This window comes from Charadrius vociferus, unplaced genomic scaffold (genome assembly GCF_000708025.1).
Source record: "Charadrius vociferus isolate BGI_N301 unplaced genomic scaffold, ASM70802v2 scaffold473, whole genome shotgun sequence".
Lineage (NCBI taxonomy): Eukaryota > Metazoa > Chordata > Aves > Charadriiformes > Charadriidae > Charadrius > Charadrius vociferus.
The window spans coordinates 1478483-1504378 of NW_009647444.1; the positions used below are offsets into that span (position 1 = coordinate 1478483).

The following is a 25896-nucleotide window of genomic DNA, read 5'->3' on the forward strand; positions in this document are numbered from 1 at the left end:
ACACATCAGCATAGTCGGCACGAGGCAGACTTGCATCAGTTCCTTTGGGCAGAAGACACTCTGTACAAACAGCTCTGACCAGAAGAGCTCTTCTGTAAAGTTTGTGGCTTCCATGACACCTTAGATGGAAGGTTTAAAGTTACCGTATTAGTCTGCTGCCTCTCGGAAAGCAGATGGAATCCCCCAGGTATTAATATACACATTAATATAGTTTTAGTGATGCTGCAGTTCTGGGGTTGTGAGAGTAACTTCACTACCATTTGAATCAAGATTTAATACATTCGATAAATTAAGGGAGGAGGAAGTTCCTCTGCAAAGGAGCAGGAGAAGAAGAATCAGGAGAGGTAGCCTGTCCCACAGCAGAGCAGCCACAAGAGCAGGATAGGGCAGAGACAGAAAACACCCCCCAGTCAGAGAACAGCTGGCCCCTATCTATGGGAGAGCTGCAACATATGCAGAAAGGTTACAGGTGTCATCCAGGCAAGCAAATTAACACCTGTATGCTCCAATACTGGAGCATTTTATCAAATCAGTATTTGATAAAATCCCAGGTGTTCAACAGTGGAACCCCCAAAGTAAGAGTGTCCGGAGGAGAGGGAGGAACTGAGCGAGGAACTAAACAAGTCAGGACAAAGCTGAAGACCACCACTGTGTCCCAATACAGAAGTAATCACTCCTTTATTGTTTGGAGCAAGCAGGACTGGCCCGTGCTCTCCTCCAGCTGTGTGGGAAGGCGGGAAGGCAGGCAGCCTGGGGACACGAAGGGCGCAGAGCTGGAAGTCTGAGCTGACTTCTGTATTTCACCAGGTTCAGCCACAACTCTTCTGCCTTGGAAGAAACACATCATCCTCTGTGCCTCATTTTACCTCTCAAAGAAATGGGGGAAAGGATTCTTGGTTGGCCACTGAGGAGTGTGAATGAGGGATGATGGATAAAACACACACCTGAGACAGAGCAGCGCTCTTGGTCAGAGCTGCACTGGCTCCATCGCTGCCAGGAGGTAACCAGAGGCAAGCCCGTGCTGTTCCCATGGGGGAAGTCTCAGAGGCTGTAGTCAGAGCAGCAGGTACACAGACCCAGGAATAATGACGGTTTCCAGAATGCAGCCTTCGTTCTTAACTTGAACAGCAAGAACAGGCTACCCCCCACCTCCTACCGAGCCCACCACCTCACAAATATTCCTGTGAGGAAGCAGATACAGGCAGCTTCCACAACAGAACTAAAGCCACTGAACAAAACTAAAATTCCCTTTCCCCATTGTCACTAGGAAAACCCATTAGCCACCTTTCCTGTTCCACAACAAGCTGCTAATAAAAGCAAATAGGACAACTTGTGCTTGTTCTGCTTTCTCCAAGGCCACAGAACCAGGTACAGAGTGCTGCCCCAAAACAGATGCACCAAACACAAACCTGCAGACAAAGTGCTTACATCAAGTGTGCTCGAGTCTCAGATACTGCCTCATAGAGGCTGGCAGCTTGGGGGGAAGACCGTAAACATGCCTCAGTTTCTACATCTATCAAACAAGACTACCGTTTGCCAGCTCCAACCTTTCCCTAGATGTTCAGCAGCCTTCCGAGAATGACTACGAACAAAAGGAGCAAGGGCCAAATTTTCACCACTGGAAGCAGGAGGGCAGTAATGCAACCAGAGACACACCAACACTGCAACCGGGAAACAAAAATCAATTCACAACAGGGCTTCGTGACAGAAGCCACCCCTGGCAACGCAGCTGCTGCCTGGCTGGGTGAAGGCCACCAAGAAGTTACAGTGCCCCAGCCAAGGCCTTCACTTGCAGATGCTTCTCCTTCAGTCAAGGATGCTTCAAAGATGGATGGGAGGGCAACACTGCTGCATGTGGGGTATAGACAGCCTTCACTGTAACCTCCCAGCTCAAGAGCAGTATATTTCACATCCCCTTGACTCTTCAGTAAATCTTGATGATTGAAGATCAACCCTGGCTTGTATTTCTTTAAAAGATGATGCACAACCAGAGGCAGTAGCAATCATGGGTGCTTGTAATTTTCCAACTAGCTCTGCTCACCAGAAAGCTGTATCCATGCCATTAACTTGCTCAGAGCAAGTGCATTCTCAACAGAAGTTGAAGGTACAGTCCCTTCCAGGAGCTCCCAATATTCCTTCTTGCAGTCTCAGCACTAGTCTCTCGTTAATGTCTCCTCCTCATTCTTTCCTTCGCTTTTCCCTATAGCCGCTTCAGCCTGCCTTCTATCCTGAGAAAGTCCACCTTAAAATTACTAGTAACTTTCAGAGATCCATCACTTGGCACTAGACGTTTATTTAGGCATTGTTCAGTCAAAAGGACCTGCACCCTTGTTCACAAACTGCACTTAAATTAGAGCTGCAGACCTGCAAGACAAAAGCCAGCATCAGCCTGACATTCAGTGCACTGAGGCCCAGATCCTTTCTCTTACAGATAAGTTAATTTTTCTGCAAGAGAGACATTAACATCACATGTGGAGTCAATTGCATAAGGGTATGCAGCAGTTATGGGTTGACATCAGTCACAGATGAATGATACTGTTCTCTGCCAGTTGTCACATGCTCCAGTTATACACTGGCATAAGATAATTAGACTGTATGCCCAAGATTGAGCTTACGTATAGCTGCGAAGCTGGCACTCAACAGAACGCTCACACTGATTGCACAGGGCAAACAAGCCATGCCTCAGTTATTCTCTGCTTTCTCACTGGGAGACGGTCTGCCTTTGTAGATGTTCAAGCAGCTGCCATACAACTGTCTATGATTATCGTACCTTACCCTGTACGTTGCATTATCAAGCTTTGCAAGATGTTGGAAAACAGCCATTAGATGCAGCAACTTCATGGAGAGCTACTGCCACATGATACACCAAGTCTGAAGCCCAGTTACAGACAGAATTATCAGCTTCTAGGACCAGCTAACATGAGAAAGGGGGGAACAAATCTTGTGTGGCGTCTGAGATCAACTGTCTACTGGTTCCACAACCCCAAACAGATTTCAAGAAGATAGTGCTGTCAAAAGGCAGAGTCCTGCCCTGATAAGTAGAGAGCAAAATCTAATCTAGTTCCTTTATTAAGTTGCCATAGTTACTAACAGTATCCTACACAAGTTGACCTGAACTGATAAGTGTGGCATCAGAGGGCGTTCACATTTTTTATTGTTCATCACAGAAAAAAAGGAAGTGGCTGGAAGGCTACCGAGCCTGTTCATCTGTTCTCCGAGAATCTCACACCAGGTCACTTAAATGAAAATGCCCGTGCTTCCCTCCAAACCTATTAGCCTGAGCAACCAATAAGCTTATCATCTACCCAGAGAAGTCCCTACAGGATCTGCCTACATCAAAACAAATCAGAATTTGGAGACTGACCCCTTGCAATTCCCTGCCTTGGACAGTGAAAGCAGAAGGAAAAAGCAATCGCATCCTTATTTCTACAGTTGCATGGACCCCAAGTAGGAGGACAAGGTATCCTAGGCCAAATGCAAGCAGAGAGTCCTCAGCGACTCCAGAAATGTAAGCACAAGCTGAAAGGTATTGTCCATCGAGAAGCAAGGGCAATAAAAGCAACAAGAACCCTGTTTGTGAGAGCAACCATCCCAGACCAGTGCAACATTCACCTGAAGGCTGCAGTAGCGTTGAGGCAGACATGCAATTCCTCCAGTAGCGTTCAGGTTTTTGGAATCCTGGAAGGAAGGAACAAGAAAGACCCACCTATGGAAACTGGATCCACGCCAAGCCTGGTGGGGATTGCAGAAATCTCCATTGCTCTACACTTCACGTTTTGTTTGTAGACAAGTTCAGGTTTCTCCCTTAACACCAGATCTCTGAGCACAAACATGTTCTGATGAAATCTTTGCCTGATTCTGCAGTGCAGCAGCCACATGACAAAGGTTCTGCAAAGCCCCCCTTCACAACCACATTGAAAGCAGCTACAAAGGGAGATCACATTAGCAGAAAAGTGGTAGTCCCTGCTATTCCATCGCTGGACCCAGTCCCAAGACCTCAGGAAACACAGGTAGAGATAACCATGGCAAGGTAGCTGCAAAACAAATAGGGCTGAAATGCCCGGTGCAGGGTCTGGGCAGGACAGACCCAGCAGGACGTCAGGGGCACGCAGCAGCATCGAGGCCCGGCCACCCTCTGCACGCCAACCTGGTCCTGGATGTACACGGGCCTGACCACGGCCCAGCAGGCACTCACCGGTGGCAACTTCCAACAGCAGCTCCTCCTCCTCCTCCATTTGACTGGTCCATTTGCAAGTTAAACACAATACAAGTTTATACGCCGTGTCTGCACAAAGAAATGCGAATTCTAGTACTGCCTCCAGTCAGACAGCTTGCAGGGCTGGGGAGGGGGAAAGGGATGTTATTCAAACAGCTGTTTTTCAGGATGCAAGTAATATCTTCTCATCTGCGACAGTGCTACAAAGCTGACCTCTTGGGAACCAGGTGGAAGACCTGTTTAGCTTGGAGACACAGCACTAGATTCAAAGCAAGACTTAAGTAACCAGCCAGACACATTCTGCTGAATTTCTCTGAACTTTATTGGCACTTTAGGAAGAACAGAGCATGGATTTTAACAACTCCTCCATAAGGAAAAAAATGCCTTAACATCAAGGTTCTCTCTGCAGATAAGCACATGGACCCATTAATTACTCCACATCCTTAAGGAACTGATGTTTTATTATAATCCAGTAAAAAGACTGGTCAAAAAACCTCAACATAATTTACAGCAACAAAAAATAAAACAAGAAAAAAAAACCAAGCCAGGCAAATATTTGATAAAGTACTTCCCTCCCCCCACCCCCCAAGAGGAGTAGTTATCCAATTAAACTGGAACATGGAGAGGAAGAAGAACAATTCACTGTACTCTAACAAATAAAAAAACATGTCTACAAATCTCACTGTAATACTGAAAGCTTCTTACATTAGTTTTCTTGCAAAATATCATTTCTTTACAATACAGTATACATTTCCAAGGGAAGGAGGACCATAAACATATCCTCTATCCCATGACTAATATTTTCTAATTGTGCATAGCTAGAAGTATTGAAATCAAATATCATTAGATACCACTGGAATATAATACTGGTTAAGAAGAAGGCAGGGCTGAAACAACTACAAAGAGTTAGGTGGACTCACTGGCACAAGCCGTTCTATTCCTATATTGGACCATTTGGAATTAGAACGATTAAAAAAAAACCCTATAAACAGAAGTCATGCCAGCATCATAATACATGAGCTCAGCAGTGTTGTGTGACCCATCAAAGCAGAAAAGGTTTACTGGTTTATTATCTGAACACATATTCCAGGCACTATACATCAGCTTGTTAGGAAATTGTTAAAATGTAATAAAGACTTTTCTCCCCCCCAAATGCATCGATAGTTGCCATGGACAGAGCAGAAGTGCTGAGAACCAGCTTTAAAGCACCAAAAACAGAAGTGTAAAGGTTGTCTGTTCCCCCAGTAATGAGACTCACATAGAGCCAGTGCCAATAACCCTTCTGTGTAGAAATATGCAAATCAGTTCTGACCAATTTAACTGCAGTCTTTCATTTGTGACTTTCAAAGTACTGAGGCATGTGGTTTTGGCCAACCAAAAGCTTACCATGTTGTGTGCCCCCCAAAAGTGTACTGCGTCCAGGGGAGAGAAGGGGTCTCCCACATGACTTAGCTGGATGTTTAGAAGCAACACACTAAGCTATGCTCCTAACAGAGGTTGGTTGGTTGGTATTTGTGTGGATCTCCACACAGACTTGTATTGCTTCCAAAAAATAAAATAATACAGCACTGGTAAGGCTTTTTCCAGTAGCCCAAGGAATTCTTGGGGAAATACTGCGGTTTATTAACACTATCATGAACATTTCTTTTTGGCACAGTCCCCCTTTACCTTCCCCGTAGAGCAGGGAGCGGAAAATGCTCTAGCATTCAGATGTTTTCATTTTATCACCACTAGCAGTGACCCATACAAAGGGGGAATCCACAAAACTGAGAAAGTCACAAGATTTAGGATCATGCCAGGCAAGAAAATAAGTAACAGGCTAGCCTGACGACAGGCTAATCCAAGGAGGGCAAAGCAAAAGGAGGACTCCATTGTAGGTGGAATCCATTTTTAACAGGCCTCTTCCGAAGGTTAACACTTCCTTCTGTGAAGGATCAAGGCAAAATCCAATTCAACCCTGAGCATACATGGCTGTTTCCTCCCCAGAAACGGCAGGAAGGATTCTGGGTAGCAACAGCATGGATAGCTTTGGAAGACAGGAGGTGGTGGGTATTACAACAACTGGTACAAATGGCTCTCAGGACCAGTCTCACAACCAGTAGTGTCCCATTTCAAAGAGACAGAGCCTTCTGTTCTCAAAGCTGCAAAGGGGCAAAGCATCCTTCTGGGGAAGGAAAAGCACTCGAGCCAGGGATCTGGCAGAACGCTAGTGAGCATTAAGGCAGCAATTGGACAAATATCTCAGGATCCTCTCCCCTCAAATGCTGCTTGAAGCCAGGAAGACAGATGCAGTCTTGTACGCGACCCAGATACAAGAGTAGTTTTTGGTCCCCAGCTGCTGATCCACTTTTTATGATTGCATCTAGTTTAAACTAAAGACGTCTGAGCTACAGTAGATCTATACACAGTCATAAGGCACCAATGACTATGTGCTAAAAAGGCCTCTTATGGAAAAACCTGAAATCCTATTCACATGACTAGAAATGTACTGGTTCAGCAAGGGAAAATACAGCTACAGGAATTTTTAGTCTTTTACATTTCTACCTACCCCTTTAGGTTTCCAGTGGCAAACCCAAAAAGGAAGGCAGTGTTCTTTAACTATCTCTGCCTGACTGGTCACATTCAAGTCAGACAAATGACAGTGAACAAAGCCATTTACCAGAGGCAAAACCTCTGGAAAGCAGGGAAGCCGAGGCTCCAAACCACACCGCATCAGTGAAATATTCCAAAGGCCTCCTCATAATTAGGAAATTCAAAGTTCCATCATTAAACAACAAAAGGTAACAACAGCAGGAACACCACAGAACCTGTTTGGTCTGCTTATGTTTGAAGGACAAAAGCTTTGGTCTTTTAGAAAGAAAGTCCATATTCTACCTCCAACCCTTCTTCCTAAGCTCCAGCCTCCCCTTCTCAACTACACGATTCAGACCCTGTATTAAGTCAGAAACTCAGACCCCAGCTACTAAGCTTAATACTGAAGCTTGCGCAAGTTAGTAGGAAGGCACAGTGTCAAACTGTTAGCACTTTACTGTACGTAAGTCAGTAAAAGTATCTGCTGGCCTCCCCACCCAACAGGAGAGGACAGCAACACAGCCACTTCAGTAAGCAATACAAAACTAAATGCAGTGAGACTTTATCCAAAGCCAAACAATTTCAGATTTGCCCCAATATATGCGTTTGCTTTCCCAAGCCACCCCAGGAAGATGTAAATACTATTCTTTCTTCTGTTGCTTAACTCCAGCATTTGCCCAAAACTCGATAAATAAGACCATGGTCACTCTTCTGTAGTGGTTCCAGCGTAGCACGATTACGAGTGAATGACGGGAGAGGATGGGAAAGAGGGAAGAAGAAGAGAGTGCAGGGCAGCAGGTGAGGGGGAGAGTTTACATGGACTCAAACTCATCAATGCGCTGCTTGGTGTTGCCCTGCCGAATCTGACGGAGGGTCTTGTACTTGTCTCGGCCTAGACGCATGTTCTCAGCGTGGATCATATCATTGGCTGTCTTCTTGGTTTCATCCCGAGCATTTGCCAGCTCCGAGGAAAGAGCCTTTGGAGAAGGGGAAACAGATAGCAATGGGTTAGCACATGCCAGAGACTTAAAGCTGGAAAAAGACAAGGAGGTTCCTTACTGATCCTCCTAAAGATTCGATATCCATGGAGACAGGAAACAGATAAGCCTGAATATTTACAGTTCTGGGCAACCTTCTCTAGCTGACCCTGCTTGAGCAAGGAAGTGGGACCAGATGATCTTAAGAGGTCCCTTCCAAACAAAACAAGTCTGTGATTCTGTGGAAGTTGTCAACATTTTTCCCTAACATTTAAAGGTAGAAAAACATCAGGCAGTCTGTCACCCTATCTATCTTTGCCTAGCACAGTAAGAAAGACTGTCTCCAATGTACTTCAGAAGAAGAGTCAAGTGGAGACATGCCTAAAGACAGAGGCATCTTGCCGAATTTGAGCAAGTAGCCTTCTACCACCAAAGAAACTTGCTGCAGAAGATAAAGTGCACCTCTGTCACTCTGCCTGTGCGTAACCACCACAGTATGATGCAGAACAAGCAAAGCCTGAGGCAAGTGAGGCAGCTAGCACGCAGCGTAACAAACTGCTTGAAGGAGTCAACACCAGAACACTGGAGTTCCTTATGAGAAGGCGGTGCAGCACTGTTCCCTCCATGCTGAGCCCTAGTGGGGTGCTTTCTGGGTTTTGCAATGCAACCCAGTCAGACAAGACAGTTACAGACAGCTGCTTGACAGGAACTGGACCAAGTTCTCTGATTCATTGCAGCCAGGGCTATGAACAGCTGTCAGATGGCTGGCAAGATTCACACAAGCACACTACACAAGACAGATACTGCTTTCTGGCACTGCTTGAAAATACTTCACTACTTCCAGTGAAATGGAAGTCAAGTGCCAGGAGACAAGATCTGCCTCTCTGCTCAATGGTTAAGCAGCTATCTGGCAAGATTACGATCACCCTTCTTTCCACCGTCTTTTTTTTTTTTAAAATACCAATGGTACCTCACTGCTACAATTAATGGCAAGAAGAGATACTGCTTTCTGGCACTGCTTGAAAATACTTCACTACTTCCAGTGAAATGGAAGTCAAGTGCCAGGAGACAAGATCTGCCTCTCTGCTCAATGGTTAAACCAGCAATCTGGCAAGATTACGATCACCCTTCTTTCCACCGTCTTTTTTTTTTTTAAAATACCAATGGTACCTCACTGCTACAATTAATGGCAAGAAGAATAGAAGTAGCACCCAGACACATGCCCTTCTCTGCTGCCAACTTCTCACCTTCAAGTGTTTCTGGACCCGTTCGTTCTTCTCTGCTTCAGTGGTGCGCTCCTCCTCACTGCGGTCCTTGATGGTGGCCTCCGATCGTAGCTCAGCACTGGCTTCTGCTGCATTCTCATCCTGCTCATCATCATGCTCATTCTCAGAGTGCATGGGCTCAGTTACGTGAGGGGTGCTCATGGCAGTCTTCAACTCTTCTTTAGTCTTTTCGAGGTCCTCCTGCACCATCTGTGCCTGCAACAGGGCACGCCACAGTGAGTTAGTCAGGATTATACTGAGTGCAGGAGAATTCTCACAGAAGCATACAGAAGCACTGCTCAGAGCCTATTACAGGAAACTTCGCACCTCTTGCACATTGAAGTGATATGTTCCAAAGCTACTCAGCTACAATCATTTGCAAAACTTTCTGCTGGCTAACACTTCAGAGATTTGAAGAATGGTCATAATTCATGGAAAATGGGCTACAGGCCTAATTATTCTAACTCCATGTAGAAATATTTTGACTGAGCACTCATTCCACAAAGAAAAGCAAAGCTGGGTATTTACAAAGGCCTCAAGCTTGCAAACACTCAGTCTAGCATGGTATCTAGTGCAGTAGTTTAAATTACAACGCAGAATGAAGAGCACAAAAAAGTATTGCTGTTTGCTCAGATTCTGCTTTACCTTCTGTTGCCACTCCTGGGCCTCACTCTCTTTCTTCTGCCTGGCCAGCTCCAGCTGCGTGATCCTAGCTGTGAGTTCTGCCATCTCAGAAGCCTGCAAGAGAAAGGCTTTTAATGGGGACAAAACCAAAGTACTTGTTAAATGAAGCATTTAGTCCAAGTCCTGAACAAAACCAGTATCTTTAACATCTTTTCAGTAAGGAGAAAGTCTTCCTGTAAACTTCAGTCCCACTAATTCCTCCACGATGCAAGGGAAGATAAAGCTAAAGAACTTTTGGGGTTTGTTGTGGGGGTTTTTTTGTTGCTTTATTTTGTCCCCCCCTCCCCCTTGCCTCCTGTCTCCTCTAAACAGAGCTACAGAACTCAGTTATTTGAATCCAAACCAGAGAAAGCAATTAGCGAGCTCTACATTCTGTTCTCAGCATCACATACAAATAATAAAAAAAGAAAGACAAAAAGCACAACAATCCAGATCTACTGTAAGAATACACTTGTATTTAGGTATAAGTTCATCTGCTTGAGGCTAAAAATTAAAGAGCCAAACTATGCTTCCTCACTATATTTGTAGCATGGCTTGTTTCAAGAGCTTAGATGCCTACCATGTCACTATTTTCCCTACCTGATTTTCAGCTCACCCACTTACCAGCTGTTCCTGGGTCTTTTGTTGATCATGGGATGCTTTCAATAGGGCCTCCTTTGCCTCTTCTGCTTCTCTACGTTCTTTAGCCAGTTTCTCTGCTTCCTCCTGAGCTCGTTTTCTCTCCTGTTCCAGCTCCATAGCTCTGCGGGTCTGTTCTTCCAGTTCTGAAATAGGGGAACACATTTGAAGAGAGATTAAGTAAAGAATGGCAGGAGAGAGGGAAGGCGCCCTTACACCTAAGTTCTGGATGAGGGTTCTCCTTCAGAGGGACAGGTAAAGGAGAGATGCAAGCAACTGTCCCCTTTCTTCTCCTTCACATCGTACCTGGAGCTAGACTAAGAGCCAGGCCAGTTCCAAGCCAACAGACTCCTTGCCCGATTGATTTGTGGGGAACTACCCATCCCAAAATGACATCTTTAGAGGCAGAGAAGCATACAGCATATTGCTCGGGCAACACCACTCTGACACTGGCCAAGCAATCAGATAGTAATCGCACCAGAATACTGGCTGGTGTGATGCCTGCTACACTTTGATTCCTTCCTCTACAGATGTGCTGGGATAAAGCTTCCAGCCAGCACATGAACAACTGCAAAGTACTCTTGCTGTCAGAGAGGCATCTTGGCTACCACTCGTCTCTTTAATGCCAGTCCTATTTCAGCAGCTGAATATGGAGGGCTTACGTTCAGCTTCAGAAGGCTAAACCAGGGCTTTAACAGCAGATATCACACAATACTGGAGAGCCAAATGGCTCACAGATGCTCACAGCTTTACCACGCAAACGCTTCTCACTCAGACTATGCATCTAAAGGAAATACTAGAACATTTCATATTACCTTGCTGAGCTTTCTTGGTTTGCTCCTCAATCTGCTTGAGTCTCTCCATTAGCTCCTCCTTCTCACGTTCAATCTTCTCCTTCTCCTTTTCTGCCAACTCCCTCTTCTTCTTCTCATTCTCCAGCAGGGCTCTGATGAAGGGGAAGTCATAAAGCAATGTCAAATTAACAGCTACTCAGATTAGAGCACTTCCTAGTGAAGCCATGAGCACATAAGAAATGTGCACTACAGCACTCATCTGATGAGTTTTACTCCAGACATGCCCCTTTATAGAAGCTCTGCTTGCATCTTAATAGCAAGTTCGTAATAGCAGCGTTACAAAGGAAATCTCCTTAAATCAAGATCCATATTAGTCCCATCAAATAGACAGACCAATCTTTAACTCTAAGAAAGTGATGGTGGGTCACATTTGTGATGAGTGCCATTTCCAACATCCCATCAGATCTACTGAAACAGAAAGCAATCCGCTTTATTTTTGGCTCAAGCAGATTAAGGTGCTGCCAGCAATTTATCTAGCACATGATGCTACTGTGCAGTGATCGACCAAGTCCAGGCTACTCAGAACCCTACCAACCTCTCCATCTGTTTCTGGTGCTTCTCTTCCCGTGCCTGTGCTTTCATCTGCTGCACCTCAATGGTATCTGGTTTACGCCTGCGCATGTAGAGCTCATGGTTCCCCATGCAGAGTGCCAAGATTCGTTTGTTAATCCGTAACCGAGGGGCATAGAATACAAAGTCCTTGGGACAAGAAAAAGGCAGCATTAGACCTGTTCTTTCAACATGAGAAAACCCCTGTGTATGCAATACGCCCCAAGACCCTAAGCTTTCTAGAATACCTAGCCAGCTTTTCTTAACGGTGTCTGTTTATCAGTGGTGGTAGTTAGACACCTATCTTTCAGGAATTAATTTCAACCTGACAGATACACATAGGGCAGAAGTGCCCAACTTGTCACAGCGTGCTGGGTTTCATTGTAAAGCATCCCTAACACACAGGGTACACAGTGACTTAGCTTCACCGTTTCATTACAAACAGCATCAGGGTTGGTTACCAGGCACACTGAAACTATGACTTCTCCCACCTTTCCTCCACTTAGTTATTTAATGCAATAGTCTGGCCGGCCACATCAAGTGTAATGTTTTGTCTTATGCCAGAAAGGGTGTTAAACATTATGTCCAATGGATATATAATTTTTTTCTGTTAAAACAAAGTAATTTGTTTTAAATTAATTTCAATTTTAAATTAAATTTAAAACAAAGCAACAGCAGCAGGGAAATGCTTCCAAGCAGCAATGCAACAAGAACGACCAGAAGAACAGAAGGTATCAGCTGACACAGGAAATTAGTAAGCCTTAAAGATGAAACCAATTATGTGCATTATAAATTTGCAAGAAAACAACCCTCCTGGTGTACCTTCAAAATGACCTGAAATTTCAGTTTCAAGTAAGGTGAAAAACTGCAAGAGACCATCCCACACACTACTAAAGCCAAGAGACTGCAAAGGAAGCATTCAAAGGTAACACAGGTGCCTCAGACCCTTAATTGTATTATCAGAGAATCTGAACCATCTTAGGAGAATCAGAAACCCTAAGCAAAGAGCTGCTCCCTGCCACTGACTTTGAGGAGCTTAAGGTTATACTCAACAAATTTCCACCCTCCTAGCCAGAAACAAATCCCAACTATCACCTCACTGCCATTAGACTCATTCTGTGCTTACTGCCCTGAACAGATCAGGTAGTACAGCACTGCTTAAGTCAGCATTGCCATTATTGATTAAAAGATTTTGTGCAATAAAAAAAACAAACTAAAAAATGTCAGATCATTCAGCTAAGACGCCAAAACTTTAATTTAAATGTTACTTCTTACTGGTGCTTTCTTGTCAATAGGCTTGATCACAAATTTCTTGTCATTGAATGAGATATTTCTGATCTCACTCCAAGGGAATCCAATTTTCGGTGTTAGCCTGCAGAAATAGAAAGCAAAAGGAAATAAGAGAGCCCCAAGTCATTTCAGATTCTTGATTTACAATACAAAGCTCAGAATTCTAACAAATCTGCCCTCATATCTCAGTACTCCTATGTTGACTGGAAACAGCAAACAATCAGTTATGCAAATGAACTACAAACATAAAAAGCAGTTTTTCAGTCCTACTCTTTTTCTTTTTTTAATGCAAAACAGAACTGGAGAATGCACCTGTGGCAGGAAGACTAGGGATCAAATAAAACAAGCTTGATAAGATTTGCCAATTTCTTGTATTTTTTGGTCCAGATCAGCAGGTTTTATGGATCATTCTGGCAATATCAAAAATACAGCTAAGAATGGCATAGATATTGTAGAGTTTAGTTAAAGACTTGAATTCCAGAAAAGATTAATTTTGAATGCCTTTATACTGGAAAGGAGCTAAAGGCAATGACGAGGAGAGGGGGTTTATTACCTGTCATTCTGCTCATAAATGTTGAGTCCAAGAGCATCTACACCTAGCCAGAGTTCAGAGCCCTTCTTGTTCTTAATGTTGAAGTAGTTCACACCATACATTTCCAGATCCTGTGCAATTTTCAGGTATTCCAAGACAGCATCTTCTCTGCAGTGTGCAAAAAGAAAGCAGATATTCCTTTTTGAGCCTATAAGCCATTAGAGCAAGAAGGTGCTGTCTTCCTACACGGGCAGAGCAGGAACAAGCTGGCAAAGGTTCCAAGCATCACCCTAGTAGATAAACAACACGCTCCGCAAACTCAGTTTTGTTTTACTAAGAGCAGCCAGCTGATGTGGACTAGCAAGGGCAGAGGCATGTGAACCTAGTTACTCTGAGCAGAATAACCTGAAGAACGCCAACTCATCTTGAAGCGAGCCACAGATTTTTGTATGCACTCACACATTACACACTAGCATATATCAGACTATTTTAAATACAGCAGTTTAACACCGCATCCGTTACCTAATCATTCCTCGATGTTCCTCATGCCACACCTGGATCCTCTCCTCCCACTGGTCCTTGTTAAGCTTGTGCTGCTCCAGAACTCTAGAAAGAGTATATGGGATGTTTGAGACTAGCCACTGCATTTATGTGCACAGTCACATCACTCTTGAATAACACTTTATTAAATACTCCATTGGCATCACAGTTCCCCAACAAAAACACTCCAGGAAATGCAGTTTTATTATATGACTAGGTAGAGACACACTGGTTAGTATTCAGACTTTTGACAAATGACAAGTTTTATTCAGTTGCGCTTCTCCTTGTAGCATTATGGTTTTTTGTTTTGGAGCTGCCCTCACTGTTTCTGATTAGAGTTTCTTCAGTAGCAATAGGATGTTTAAGACTCAAGCTCCTAATTAAGTGAATACTAATCCCAATCCTCAAAGAGGCACCAGGCTATGTTTTATTCTGAACACTCCAAACAAGACACACCCCACCCCTCAAAAAAAAAATCCCAAAATCTTAAAGGCAAAGAAGGTCTAAGACTACCCAGGTTCAGTTACCTCTGTGGGAGCAGTTTGTCACTAGCAAGGTAGCCAGACTTGTGCACCTCTTTGTTGAAGTCTCCATATTTTGACTGGACGGCATAAGAAGCCAGAAGGACGGCTGTTTCTGGAGGGCAATAAATGTCATCATTCAGAATTGCCTCCTTCACTTGGAGGAAGAAAAGGCGCTGCGTGATGTCCTGGATCAGCTCTTCTGCCACATCCTCTGGGTAGAACTTGGCACGGAATTTGAAAAGCAGGGGGCTTTCTTTGCGTACGTCCTGTGCTGTTACCTGGAACAGAGTTACCAGATTTTATAGCCTACACACCAAGTGAAGGGGAACAGGTTTACGAACAGGAACACAAGCATGCATTAGAAAAAATTCTCCTTTCCAATGCAGAAGTGAGTGGGCAGAAAAGCAAGGATTTTCAATTCCTCACTCCTAAATACCTCATCACCTCTCCCCACAGGACTTCTGACAAACCACTAGTTATGATCAGTGCTAGGTAAGTTACTTTCCAGGTTTCTCTCCAACCAAGACGCCTACATGAGCGCCACATTGGTACATTACTGGGAAGGGTAACAGATCTGCCTGGATAACAGACAGGACTAGATGCAGGAGGACCAGGTCAGGCATCGTGACTCATTGTACCTTGGGGAGGGGGTGTGTGGACTGAAGGAAGGCAACACCAACTCACTAATCTTGCAGGTGTGTGGAGGGGCAAGAAGAGATTCCCGACAGAAATACTGAGACTGAATTTGCCCCTGCCTTCCAAGAGAAGGGAACCCAGAACAAGTGAAAGCTTGGAGCAAACATACCTTTTTGTTCAACTTCAGCCATGTTGAGAAGCCCTTGGTGTCCTGATATTGAAGTCCAAAAAACCAGACCTCTCTTAGACCAATTGTCTTGACAACCTGGAAGAAAGACGATTAGCAAGTGCCCCAGCCAGATGGGTTCATCTTACTGGTGGCAGAGAACGTGTTAGGGTAAGGTCAGAGAAACACGAAGATGATCAGTGCCCTAGCCTTCTGCCTCCCTGGCTATGGTGCACATGCAAAGATGACAGGGCATTTGAGGGATCTGAAGTGGGAAATGTATTGTATTCTTCCCTCTCCCTCCTCTCTTTAAGGCTTCTTGCTACTTATAAACAACAACTGGGACACTATTTTCTTCAGCTACTTATAAGCCAACATGTACAGCCAAAATATGATGCAACAGGTCTGACAGGTATCCAGGAATCAACAATAAAGCTCCGTTTTCAGGTACACCCCTCTCTTATCATGCAAACTACTCCTGGGCAAGCATGAGTCACCCTGCTAGGTTGTGTCCTACTAGGCTGTGCTGTTTTAAGATTTGTATTCTACTCCACCGACAGCTGTGGACAAGCCTTTCACCCAGCTCTTCAATGAGCGGCACCATTAAGAGGTACTGCAGTGGGTAAATCGATACGCTATCCCTTGTGCCAGGACAAAGAGCCACCACAGAAATTAACTACACCACTATGTAAGCTCTCTCCTTAGTCATTTCCCTAGCACACCACGGGTGCTATGTAAATAAGAGTTAAGAAGGCTTTACAGACATACTGTAACAAGAGACAAGAGCCTCACGGGGGGGCAAGACTACTGCAGTATAATGCTACTGCTGGTAAAAAGGAGGGGGAAGTTTCTTGGTAAAGCCTGTTCACTAGCAGGAGGCCACAGCTTTGTGCCCTGGCAAGTCTGGGACTTGCCACAGGGTGCAGCAGCAAGTCTAGAAACTGAAGTTCCCCCACGTATCTCCTGAACCCCCAGGAGTTGTTCTCATACTGGCAAAAACCACACTTACCGGTCACCCCCATTACTAGACAAGAAAGGGGAAGGGAGAAGACACTTGTCTTTATGTCAACACTGTACCTGAAGTAGGACACTGTAAGCTGCTTTTACACACCACCCACCCCCCGGGCTTGCCCACAGCTCCCCTCCTTCCGAGGGACTCAACAACTGGAGAGCAGCAGGTGAGCATCACCCTGGGAAAACCAACTGCCGGATCATGGCGTGCCCCCTGCCAGGTAAGCTGAGATAATTTTGTACTGCCCTGTCCCATCGTTTATGATTTCTCCCTAAATGCCTGCTTCCTTCTAAATTACTTCCTGTTAAATCCTAAGGATGCACCCTGTTCCCTTCTGATGTGGTCTCTAACTTTGGCAAGACACAACAGCAAAGACAGGGGTTCCCCACAAACATATCACTAGTTCGATTCTTTAGGGCTTGGATCAGACATTTCTTCTGGCCTTAGAAAAGCAGCATTAGGGCCCTAGTTCCTCTTGGGCCCCAAAACCCAAGGCAGCTTTTAGCAGAGGCATGCTGTTAGTAGCACACACAGAGACAAAACCTATGCAGTGTTGTGTACTCTATATACATCATGTCACTAGAGTCCATGAAATGATTCAGCCTGTCCTTGCTGGACCATGAACTGGAGAGCTGTCCTAAAGCCCCTGTAAACACAGAGGAACGTGGGGCAGATAAACCTTCACCAGTGCCTATCATGTAGCAGGACACACACAGCTTCAGTAGGAGAACAACCAGAGTTTGCCGCACACATCGAAAGGACGTAGTAGGAGAGGGAGAAAGGCTGTCCTGGAGCCTAAGGAGGAGAGCATTAGCATCTGAACGGGATGGACGGACAGACGGTCCCCCCTCTGCTGCCTGTGCCTCGCTTCCACTTGTCAGCAGCTTGTGCCTGGGAATCCACCGCACCGGGCTGCCAGCAAGGAACTGAAAGGCCCTGCACAAAAGGACTTTTATTCCACAGCACAAGTCTGCACAGCAATAGCAGGGACAACAACGGACTGGCCAACAGAGCACGCAACATCACACCCCCAAGCTGCTCCTGAATCAAGGCGGGGGGATAGTCCTCTTCTCTCCTTCCCACCTCAGCTTTAGCAGGTTGTTCAGCTCCATTTAGCAAGGGGAAAAGCATGAAGAAACAGCTTTCTGCAGCTGCAAGGAGTCTGGCTGGCAGTTTGCAGCTCAGTTGTGTTTGGGGGCGTACAGCATTCGGAGCCCTGACAAGCTGTGAGATGTTCCAGAAAGCAAACAGTTACTGGCAGTGGCTGAGGAAGGAGAAGTGCTGGCACACAGGAGAATATAGAGTGCTGTTTAACACAGACCACTATACTTAAATACCTAAAGTTGACACACTCAGCTGGAGAGCAGCATCTTTTCTTCACGCCAGGGAGAACATTAATCATTCCCTGAGTCTTGTTCAGCCTGCAGTACAAGGCTTACTCTACAACTGGCAACAGATTACAGGCACCTTAAAATTCAGCTGTCCCACAGTTCCTTGACCAGCCATGACAAAGCTCTTCATCAAGTACCCGTTAACTTAAACTTCCACTTAGTAAACAATACTGCCTAAGGGGAAAGGTACATTTTTGGTGTCTCTCACTTCACCTTCTGCAGACAGTCTAAGCACACAGTAGTACAATTTTTTTACTTCTGTTCAGAGAAGAAACACAAGGTCTTCCAGGCAACCTTTTCTCTCACTTCTCCTTACTCCTTATTTTCCAGGTCTGCATGATTCCTCCTGTCTTTCCCCTCAGCACTCACCCATCTCCCTCCGAACTATGTTCTTGATATTGAGTGCTGCCCCACAGCAGAGAGCGAGCCATAAGCTGTCTCTTAAATGTAGATTTTAGCATCAAGATGACAATTGAAGATTGCCCTCATTCTCAGCCCAGGAAACACACCACCACAGTGGCAAACAAGTGCAGATCCTGCATGAAAGCGTTATCTACACATGGGCAAGACCAAAGCATGCAAGCAGAGAAGACATTCCACTCAGACCAAGTTCCTGTGCCAAAGGCCAAAGCATCCCAGGCTATACCACAGCATATCTCACCTACTGTCCTAGTTAAAGACAAAGGGGACCTCTCTCCCTTCCCACAACAGGCATGTCAAGTATTTCTGAAAGAAAACTGCTAACAAATGTTATTGCAGGAGCAGCTCTCAACTAGTGCCACACCTGCAGTTTCACATGCCGTAGTCCAAAATGACTCAGAACACTCTTCCAGATACCCCAACTTAGCACCTAAAATGGGCTCCATTTACAGCCATAAATATTCAACTCTTCCCTTCCCATTTGGCTGATGGATATATTTCTAACTTTCCCTTTCAAAGTGCTAAATGACAGGATCTTCTTTGTGTTTTTAAGCTTATGACAGTTTGCCATTCACCTCCTTAGCAACAAGCAGTCCATTTTTGGTTGGACTACTGCTTTTATAAAAGCCAGCAAGTTTCCACATATTCCTGTGAAATTTGAGACACATTTCCATACCACTCAACCACAAGCCTTCATTACACAAACATGAGTTCTGGGGTTTGCTGGAGGAACCAACCACTGCCCTGAGACTTGCTGCTTTCTACTATGAAACTGCCATAGTAAGTTTTCCGTTCAGTGCTTTCATCTACTGGATCAAGTGCTCCAGACCAGTTTCCTATGTATTTAAACACTAACAGGTAGGACCTCACCAAGGCTAAAGGCTTCTCTACAGTCTCCCTGCTCACAAAGCTTAGTTTACAGTCCACGAGAGACCCACCGCTTTTGTTCCAAACACAGCTCAACTCAGCTGGAGTTCCTCAAGTCAAGAGGGATTTGGGGAGCCTGTGGTATAAGCTCTAGCAACCACGAAAGAAGAGACTGACAACTGGTACTCTGTAAAACCATTAAACTCGCTGCAGCAGATAAGCAAGCCACGGCAGGGCCCATGAACTCAGAATCTTGGCAGCTCTGGCTCTTAATGAAAGATGTAGGATCCTTAATAATTAAGAAGAAAAAGAAATACCCCCACACTCCACTCCATACTAGGCTCAACGATGAACATAACGTACAGGTCTGGAGTGATCAGAAAGATGCTTATTGATACAATTTCAACCCATAAGTGAGTGCACTTTTCTATTACAAGGTTAGTTTTGACCCCAAAAGCTCAGGAAACTGAAAAAAAAAAAAAAAGCCTCCTGGGAAGTTTAATTGTATGCTTTCACAGTCTGAAGTGACAGATATTACAGTTTTTCTAATGTCACATTTCTCCTTACCCTGTAACTTGGCTTCATGGCTCTCAATTGGACAGAGAACGCCTTGAATGAGATTGGGTGCATTTGGTTACTCTAAAGGTTTGTTCAGGAGTGGCATGCTGAAGCCACCATCTCCTGGACTTTGCAGTGTCTAAAGTCTAGCATTGGAAGGACCGAAGGTCAGCTGTAGGCTCCGATAGCACTAAGCACATAACTGAGAAGCAAATCTGTTCCGCAACTGGAGAAAGAGTTCATTTTAGGTTGGGGAAGTACTGACTGAGCAGTTTAGTAACCACCACTCATTGTTAAAAAGACCCTGATGTAAGTCCCATCAAATGGCCATCGACTGCGTTCACCACCCGACAGACCCAGTAGAGCAGAGAGCTAAGACTCCTCTACAGGAGACTAGAAGGAATAAGGGGCTCTGAAGGGGAATGAAAGAAAGAACAAGGTGCCAGCAGGATCCAAGGTCAGAAGCAATCAGAAACAAAGCATCTGAGAAGGTGCCTCATACAGCATGTGGGGGACATGGAAGAAGGGAGTATGTTTTCATACCGCAGAAGTCAAAGCAGTTGAGGATTTCGTGGGCAGTCTGTAGGCAGGCTGCCTGAGGAGCCTGTAAGATGCAGTGTCCACTACACCAGGCCATTTCTGTGAAAGCTTGCCAGCCAGCCAGCCCCGGAGCACTTTGGCAAGCGAGTTAGGTACCTCTCTCCCTGTGTAAGTTACAGGCTAGCTCCTCCTTGACCCCTCAACAGGCCAAAATCTGATGACTCAAGCTAGAAAATTTACTCAGAAAAAGGAAGTTTGAGAGGAAAAAAAAAAAAAAATTGGAGGGCCACAACTTCAAAGCTATCCACAGCAATAAGTAGCTAAGCAGTTTTACCAGAGAAACATATCTTTCATGTGTAGGAGATAGGCGAAGCAAAGCAATGCTTTGTTTAGCGCACCCATCTCCAGTCCAGCTGCACCTCAGTCTGATAGAGAAAAGGGCAAAGGAGGAAAACAAGCAGCTGTTACTGCTGCAGTGCCTGTGCCCTGCATCCCCAGGAAAGCAGTATTTCAAGGTACCTGTGAAGTAACCAGGCCCGTGGGATAAGCAGCAGCCCTGACAAGCACAGCCCATCCTCAAGCTCTTCTTTTAATCCATCACTAGCAGCTGAGGAACGGGAGCAGAGTTACTGATTTTGTTAGTGAGGCAGTAAGCACTGGAGTTCAGCAGCTGATGCTAAGAGGTACATAAGCAAAGCCATAGAAGACAGACAGTACAATCCTCCTGTCTCAATTAATCCACGTTTTACCTGTGTACACAAACTTAAGCCATTTAAGCTAAAGCTGTACGGTTACAAGCCATGGGAATGGGGTGTTACAGGAAGATCTTGAGATTAAACCACAATGTTACTGCACCGTATATCAGCTCAATGATGTTTCCACAACCAGCTACTCTGGGGCAGAAGAGAATTTCCAACAGAGCAGTGAAGCATCTGCATTGTTCTATCACTACAAAAATTCACTTTGGAATTTAACCAAGTAGGAAAGAGGGAGACAGGAACCTTTCTACCTCAAGCCCATTCACCTATTATTACTATGGAACTTTAGACCCAGACTGTTCCTCCTCATGAAGCTACTACCCAGATAGAAGCTTTCCAAAAGTCTCCTAAATCCCGTTCAGAGTAGGTCAGAATTATGTGTGGCATAATGAATATGTTTATCTAACTTTATACACAACAGGTGGAAACAAATACTACCTAAATGTTACTGAGCAGAGCCAGCAGCATGCACAGAGGTAGCTGTGCAGCAAGAAACCTTGGTAATTCTTAGCAGCTTATTTTTTTGCTTAACTCAGAACTGACAGCTCAAAGTGAAAGGGCACTCTAGGGCAAAAACATGCAGGATATCTTAAATTTTTTCTGTGAAAGAGTCAAAAGTCAGGTTTCACAGCAGAAGGTCAATGTGCTGCAACAGCAAAGCCCTACGTTTCCTTTGTGGAGGAACTCTCCCTTCCCTCAAAAAAGCACTGGTGAAAGCAGCTCCTTTTTCAGAACCAGCATCATGGAGAAAATACTGGATTAGCAATTCCAGGAGCACAACATAGCTAAAGGGAGTTAGAAAATGAACAGCCGTAACTTTGTACTTACACACCCCACCATGGGACCCAAACCACCTCGGGATAGATACTGAGGTAGAGTGAATGTCAGACAGCAGTCACCGCTCAGTCCCCATCAGCAGTGTCAGCAGGGAGAACAGCCATAGACTATCCCTTTACAGGAACTAATCCACATGAACAACTCAGCCATTTGAAACACACTGGATATATGCCAGCTGACAATATATGCAAAGCCCCATCCCCATACTAAAGGGAGCAAGTTCAGTATTTAGTGTCAGCTCACTAGAGGCTCTCATGCTTTGGTTTGGTATTAGCTAGTTCATTATGCAAAGATCAATAATATGTTTGAGCATATCTGCACACAAGAAGTACTTCCTTTCCTTTATGTGCAAGTTTGACCATAAAAAGTCTCTTTTGCAATAGAAAAGAGCCTTCAATTTTCCATTTAAAAAAAAAAAAAGATGGACAGACAACAGTCTGACATGTATCTGCATCGAGAGACCAAGATGAAACGTTTCCCTGCTGTGGCAGAAGCTGAATAGCTACCTCCTTTGCAATTAGTTCCCTTAATTGTAAAGGGCCAATGATTAGATTGCAGGGCAGCAATAGAAGCTGGGATTAGGCTCCTCAACCACTCACATAGCAGTAGCCTCCAAAATTCCTTATTCGTGCTAGAGGGGGAAGACTTTGCACATCCCCACATCTACTGCCAACTCCCTTACCTCACTGCTGACAACGTTCTCAAGCCCTGGCAGAGGGTTAGTCTTCCTACCACCATCACTGTGCTGGTACCACACTAACACCACCTAGCATTGTTGTGCTAGGTCTTTGACAAATCATTTAGTCAAAGCCTGGACATCTGCCACTGGCGAGGCTCAAGGACATTCATTTCAGTATCAGTCCTACCAGGAACCAACATCGCTACCTCCACAAGGAAACCCTGTGTGCTAGGCAGTAGAAAGCAGTTTAATCCCTGTTCCAGTGAGTGTGATAGATGGACAGCATAAAGAGATGGTGTGCACCAGACCTCTTTGAAATAGCAAATGTTTAACAGCTAGCTTCAGACAAGTTTTTCCCCCCACTGTATTTCCTCTTCCAACTCCACCTACAACCCAATTTAGCTGAAGTAAACACTGCCTCATTTACATTAGCAAATTAGAAACTTAGTTCTGCAACAGCATTTGTTTCCTCCCTTCACAAAGTGTTTGCTACAGAAAAAAAAAACACAATAAAGCTTCTGTTTAGACAGGTGCTGCGTGAAACACTGCAGCAGGAAAGAGAATGTGCAGCTGTTTGAGAACATGACACAAAGGAGTGAAATCAATTACTAAGACATGTAGAGTTCCCATACTGGAAACATGATCAGATGCTTCTCAAACAGTGACAACTTGCTGAAGCCCAAGTCTGCCACCACAATGTCAGTTTGCAGCAAAAGCTGCAGTTAGTCTAGAGCTGACTGAAAAAAAAAAAAAAAAAATCATGGGCACCGACTTCAATAGTACAACTTCTTTCCACCTGGTGCTTTGCTTGGATAATGTCAGAAACCAGATATTGAAAAATAATCAGGGGATGCATCCATGCTAAGAACACCCCCTCCAAAAAAAAAAAAACAACCCAAAACAAAACAGTTCACCTTTTGATGAAGTTGGGAGTACATCACCTCAGCTTCATTGGCATATGCTCCCATGAACTAACCATGGTGGAATTCCATGCTGCACACATGGATTCTGGACAGAATCCAGCTCTCACTTCTATCAATCAAAAACTGTAAGATTTGAGACCACGCAGGGCTGAAATACGTAGGAACGACTATGTAGTAACACAGAGACAGCTGAGAACTACGCTGCAACTCAGAACTTTCCTAAAAGCCTTTCTGCTTTTCCCATTATGAAAGGATGCTCTTTTAGTAAAGCCTAGGATCTCACTCCATTCCCTCCATTTCAGGGCTGGGCTGCAAAGAGCAATATAAAATCTAGTGTTGAATCATCCAGCTGAGTATGAGAGAAAGTAGTAGTTTGTGGTTAAACAGCTAAAAAAAGATTTTAACTTAGGTTTGCTAGCCCCAAATAAAATAGCTGACTTCCATGGGTGGGTCAGCCTTTAAGTTCTGTCTTCATTAAGATAGGTACTATGTAGGGCTGCCCCAGAACGCTCAGCACTACTGAACCACACCCATATCTGACATAGCTGGTCTGGCAGTTCCTTCACCTTGTCATGTATCCAAGATTCATTTTACTTTTCTTTAAGCTATGAACTTACTGTTCAGATTTTCCTCCAAGTACCAAATCCACAGCCTTCAGGATTACAGCAGAGAAACACAGTGGAGCCTGTCAAAGTTTCAACCTCTGCAATTGATAATGACTGTCTTCAGCTGCTCCAACTTTGGGCTGCACATGCCTCCCTGCTTCTGTTTGGGCCAAAGGCGGAGGAAATTTGCCTAGCTAGTGAATGCACAGGAAGACTGAAGCCCCCAGACAAAGACAGCCATACAGTACATAACTTGTCTTAAGATTTCCCTCAGGGCCTGATGGGAATAGAGAATATCACTTCACCTGCACTTAAGGGCTGCAGCAACATCTGAAACCCAACTAAAACTCTCCTGTTTCAGAGACCAGCTCCTCTTTGAAATCAATTACACAATGCTTGCAAGTAAGCCAACCAAAGATCGGTTACTAGCTCCCTCATAAGATTTTTCTTGTCTTATGAATTATGACTGCAGACATCTACTGCTTTCCAATTATTATTATTATGAGCTATAGCACCAATTCAGGTCATCAGAGGTATGAATAGCTCCCAACACATTCTCGGAGATAAAAAAAATACAGTAGTTCTGAAAAAACATATAATTTCTTACTATGCTGAGTTGTCTTGAAGTTATTATACACACTGTCGCTTAATCTTAGAAGCCCTTTAGAAATTGCCTTAATAGAATCACAACATCTGTTATCGACTTTAGCTCTTCTGCACTTACCTGATCAAAGAGTTGTTTCCCTGTAGTGTTGGGCTGGATGGCAAACTCCAGCTCAGCATCCATGGTGGTAACACGCACACTGATCTGGAAGACAGAAAATGCATCATTACAACACACGCTCTAAGTGACACTACCCAATAATGAAAACCAACATCCGCCTACAGTCAGGGACCAGCTCCCAAGCCTCCAGGAACTTCACTGCCAGCAGTTACAAAGTCATCTGCCCTGCCAGCACGGTGTTCCCAGTATCCCTGTAGAATGTAACGTTCCTGTTTCACAGAGTAAGAGTTTATCCTGTCTGTTCCTATATTCCCGTCCATATACTGACACATCTGAGAGCCATATACAGCTTATGAAATTGAATTTCTAGTGTAGAGCGTTCTGTAGTCTTTCACAAAAGCAGAGATGTTCCAAACCTCAATACACACAACCAGATATCCAACCCTTCCGTTTGAAGGATGAATGTCAAGGAAGTCCCTGGAAGCACGAACAACTCAGCCTGCTACAGAAGACTAGTCAATACTAACGATACTGTTCTAGTCTCCATGGGTATTTGGAGAAACTGTGAGGCACAATGCCTGATATGCTGCAAGGTCTGTGGTTATGAAGCAGACGGGACGCAAGGATGATCTCATGTGCTATGGCAACAAGGATGCATGCTGAACTAACACATTCACTAGTATGTACAGACACTTCACAAAGCACGTAGAAGTATCTCTACATAGCCGCCTACTGCTTCCCTGTTCTTTCAGGAAGGTGAAAGATCTCTAAACACTGCAGAAACGGTTTAGGTGTAATTTAATATTGCAGTCAAGATTTCATGACAGTATTAGCCTTAGACATAAGAAGTAAGATCATGAATGGTCTTCCAGAAGAAACATTGTATGACACGCTATCTTGACGGGAGTATCTCACCATCACGTTTTCACATGTGAAATGAAAGTGGGAAGGGATGGCAGCAAGGGAGTTTGCGTTTTCATCCCACAGAAGCAGGGAGACATCTGTACATCTTTCACCAATAGTTCTCATGAAGCAAGTTAAACAGCAGAGGCATTTCACCTCAGATTAGTGTAAAACGTAGCCAATTCCATTCACAACTCCTGATCGCTACTGGAAAACATCATGTAGCTCCTTATGGGTAGATAAGAATACTCCTGCCC

At 44.6% G+C, this 25896-nt stretch overlaps 2 protein-coding genes across 2 annotated transcripts in view; both read right to left on the reverse strand.

Moving 5' to 3' along the window:
- The window catches only part of LOC104282588 (adrenodoxin-like), a 13743-nt gene extending 9508 nt beyond the window's left edge, over window positions 1–4235 (reverse strand). The window contains exon 1 of the mRNA XM_009880692.1: window positions 4196–4235. Coding sequence (XP_009878994.1) covers window positions 4196–4235 — 40 coding nt within the window. The remainder of the gene's footprint in view (window positions 1–4195) is intronic.
- Window positions 4236–6992: 2757 nt separating this feature from the next.
- MSN (moesin) lies at window positions 6993–24814 on the reverse strand. Its single transcript, XM_009880674.1, has 12 exons — window positions 24737–24814; window positions 15426–15521; window positions 14624–14898; window positions 14079–14162; window positions 13578–13724; window positions 13010–13106; window positions 11721–11884; window positions 11147–11277; window positions 10317–10477; window positions 9675–9767; window positions 9012–9245; window positions 6993–7764 (listed from the first exon to the last, which is right to left on the reverse strand). Exons 1-12 carry the CDS (start codon window positions 24797–24799, stop codon window positions 7600–7602), a joined length of 1710 nt encoding a protein of 569 aa, XP_009878976.1. The 5' UTR covers window positions 24800–24814; the 3' UTR covers window positions 6993–7599.
- Window positions 24815–25896: the final 1082 nt, after the last annotated feature.